Source organism: Didymella exigua, assembly GCF_010094145.1.
Source record: "Didymella exigua CBS 183.55 unplaced genomic scaffold M421scaffold_63, whole genome shotgun sequence".
NCBI classification, from domain to species: domain Eukaryota; kingdom Fungi; phylum Ascomycota; class Dothideomycetes; order Pleosporales; family Didymellaceae; genus Didymella; species Didymella exigua.
This window is the reverse complement of record NW_022984837.1, coordinates 121,399-123,183: the sequence shown is the minus strand read 5'-3', so window position 1 is coordinate 123,183 and position 1,785 is coordinate 121,399. Positions and strand designations below refer to the sequence as shown.

Sequence of the window (1,785 nt, the reverse complement as noted above, 5' to 3'; positions counted from 1 at the left end):
TAATATAGGCACACACGCTATTATAATATAATATAATAATAAATAAATAATTTAACTAGTTACTAAGGAAGTGTTGTAACTATATACTAAACTTTAGCATGTAGATATCTACAACTACTAGCTCTAACAGGAGGTAGCTACTAGAAAGATTATTATAGAATATGTCTAGTCTATAACGTATTCCACCACCCAACAGCTCAAACCACCCAACAGCTCAAAATGTCTTGGCACAACGAACACCCTCTTTGTCGCAACATGCCTCAACCACATAACACGTTACTACGTGAACACGAAGGTAGAGTTGACCTTGCCCTTAAAGCTCTTCATTTAAAACAATTTAAAAGCTAGAGAGCAGCTGCGCGCGCTTTTAACGTTAAACAACGCATTCTCTCTGCACGCGTTAGAGGAGCCCCATTTATCCTTAAATAAGCACCCAACAGCCGCAAACTTACGCTTACAGAAGAGTAAACAATCGTCCAATATATCCTTAACCTGGATTCGCGAGGATTCGCGCCCTGGCTGTGCGAGGTAGCAGATATGGCTGATAAAGTGTTGGGTGTACGCGGTGGGCAGCCGGTTGGCAAGCACTGGGCTGAGCGCTTTGTAACGCGCTCAGCTGAGCTTAAGATGGCCTTTAATCGAGCTAAAGATAGGCAGAGGATACTGCAGGAGGATCCAGAGACAATTGGCGCGTGGTTTAAGCTGGTAGAGGACACTAGAGCCAAGTACAGCGTACACGACTACAACATGCACAACTTTGACAAGACTGGCTTCCAGATAGGTGTTATTAGCTCAATGAAGGTTGTCACAGGCGCAGAGAGGCGTACTCAGCCTGAGCTCGTTCAGCCAGGTGATCGCGAGTGGGTAACAGTCATCCAGAGCGTCTGCGCTGCTAGATCTTGTACCCCACCTTTTATTATCTACAAAGGACGCGTTCACATCTCTGCCTGGTACGAGGAGGCAGATATACCGCGCAATTGGAAGCTCTCAGTCTCTCAGAACGGCTGGACGAACAATGCGCTTAGTCTAGAGTGGTTGAAGCACTTTGACGCGCATACAAAGGCGGGCCAGGTAGGGGCGTACAGGCTGCTCATTTTTTAGACGGCCATAAGAGCCACCTCAACCAGGATTTCAAGGACTACTGCCTTGAACATAAGATCCTCACCCTCTGCATGCCACCTCACTTGTCGCACATCCTCCAGCCGCTTGATGTGGTCTGCTTCTCGCTGTTGAAGCGCAAGTACTCTTAGCGCGTACGAGACTTAGCACGCAAGCGCGTCTTCCACATCAACAAAGAAGGCTTCCTACCAGCCTTCAAAGACGCGTTTTGCGACGTGTTTACAGAGGCAATCTGTTGCAAGGCCTTTAAGGCATCAGGACTTGTCCCTCTTAACGCGCAGGTCGTATTAGATCGCCTTGAAGTGCGGCTGCGTACCCCGCCAGAACCCCTCCTCCTAGAGACGCCATGGCAGTCAAAGACTCCAAGCAATACACATGAGTTTGGATCGCAATCAAAGCTTGTACGCGAGTCCTTTACTCGTTCTCCTATTACTGCGCAGGCAGGCTTCTCTCAGCTTATTAGAGGCGGCGAGCTTATGCTGCATCAGAACGCGCTTCAAGCAGCCCGGATTACTGAGCTTGAAGAGCAATTAGCAGTGATGACCAAAAGGAAATCGCGCAAAAGGAAGCGGATCCAGCATGGCGGCACAATGGAGTATGGTGAGGCAGCAGCCCAGGTGGCCGCAGAGGCCTCTATAGCCGCTGAGCGGTCGAAGAAGGCTCGTC

General features: G+C 49.0%; 2 protein-coding genes across 2 annotated transcripts; both read left to right on the top strand.

The window, feature by feature from the left end:
* Nucleotides 1–213: 213 nt before the first annotated feature.
* On the top strand, nucleotides 214–569 carry M421DRAFT_426688 (uncharacterized protein; the record flags this gene model as incomplete). Its single annotated transcript, XM_033594474.1, has 2 exons — nucleotides 214–295; nucleotides 345–569. Coding segments are annotated over exons 1-2 (187 nt in total), but the record flags the coding sequence as incomplete, so codon positions are not given.
* A 208-nt stretch (nucleotides 570–777) lies between these two features.
* M421DRAFT_409988 (uncharacterized protein) lies at nucleotides 778–1,624 on the top strand. Its single transcript, XM_033590374.1, has 2 exons — nucleotides 778–1,071; nucleotides 1,128–1,624. The coding sequence occupies exons 1-2, from the start codon at nucleotides 796–798 to the stop codon at nucleotides 1,248–1,250; spliced, it is 399 nt and encodes a 132-aa protein (XP_033442923.1). The 5' UTR covers nucleotides 778–795; the 3' UTR covers nucleotides 1,251–1,624.
* Nucleotides 1,625–1,785: the final 161 nt, after the last annotated feature.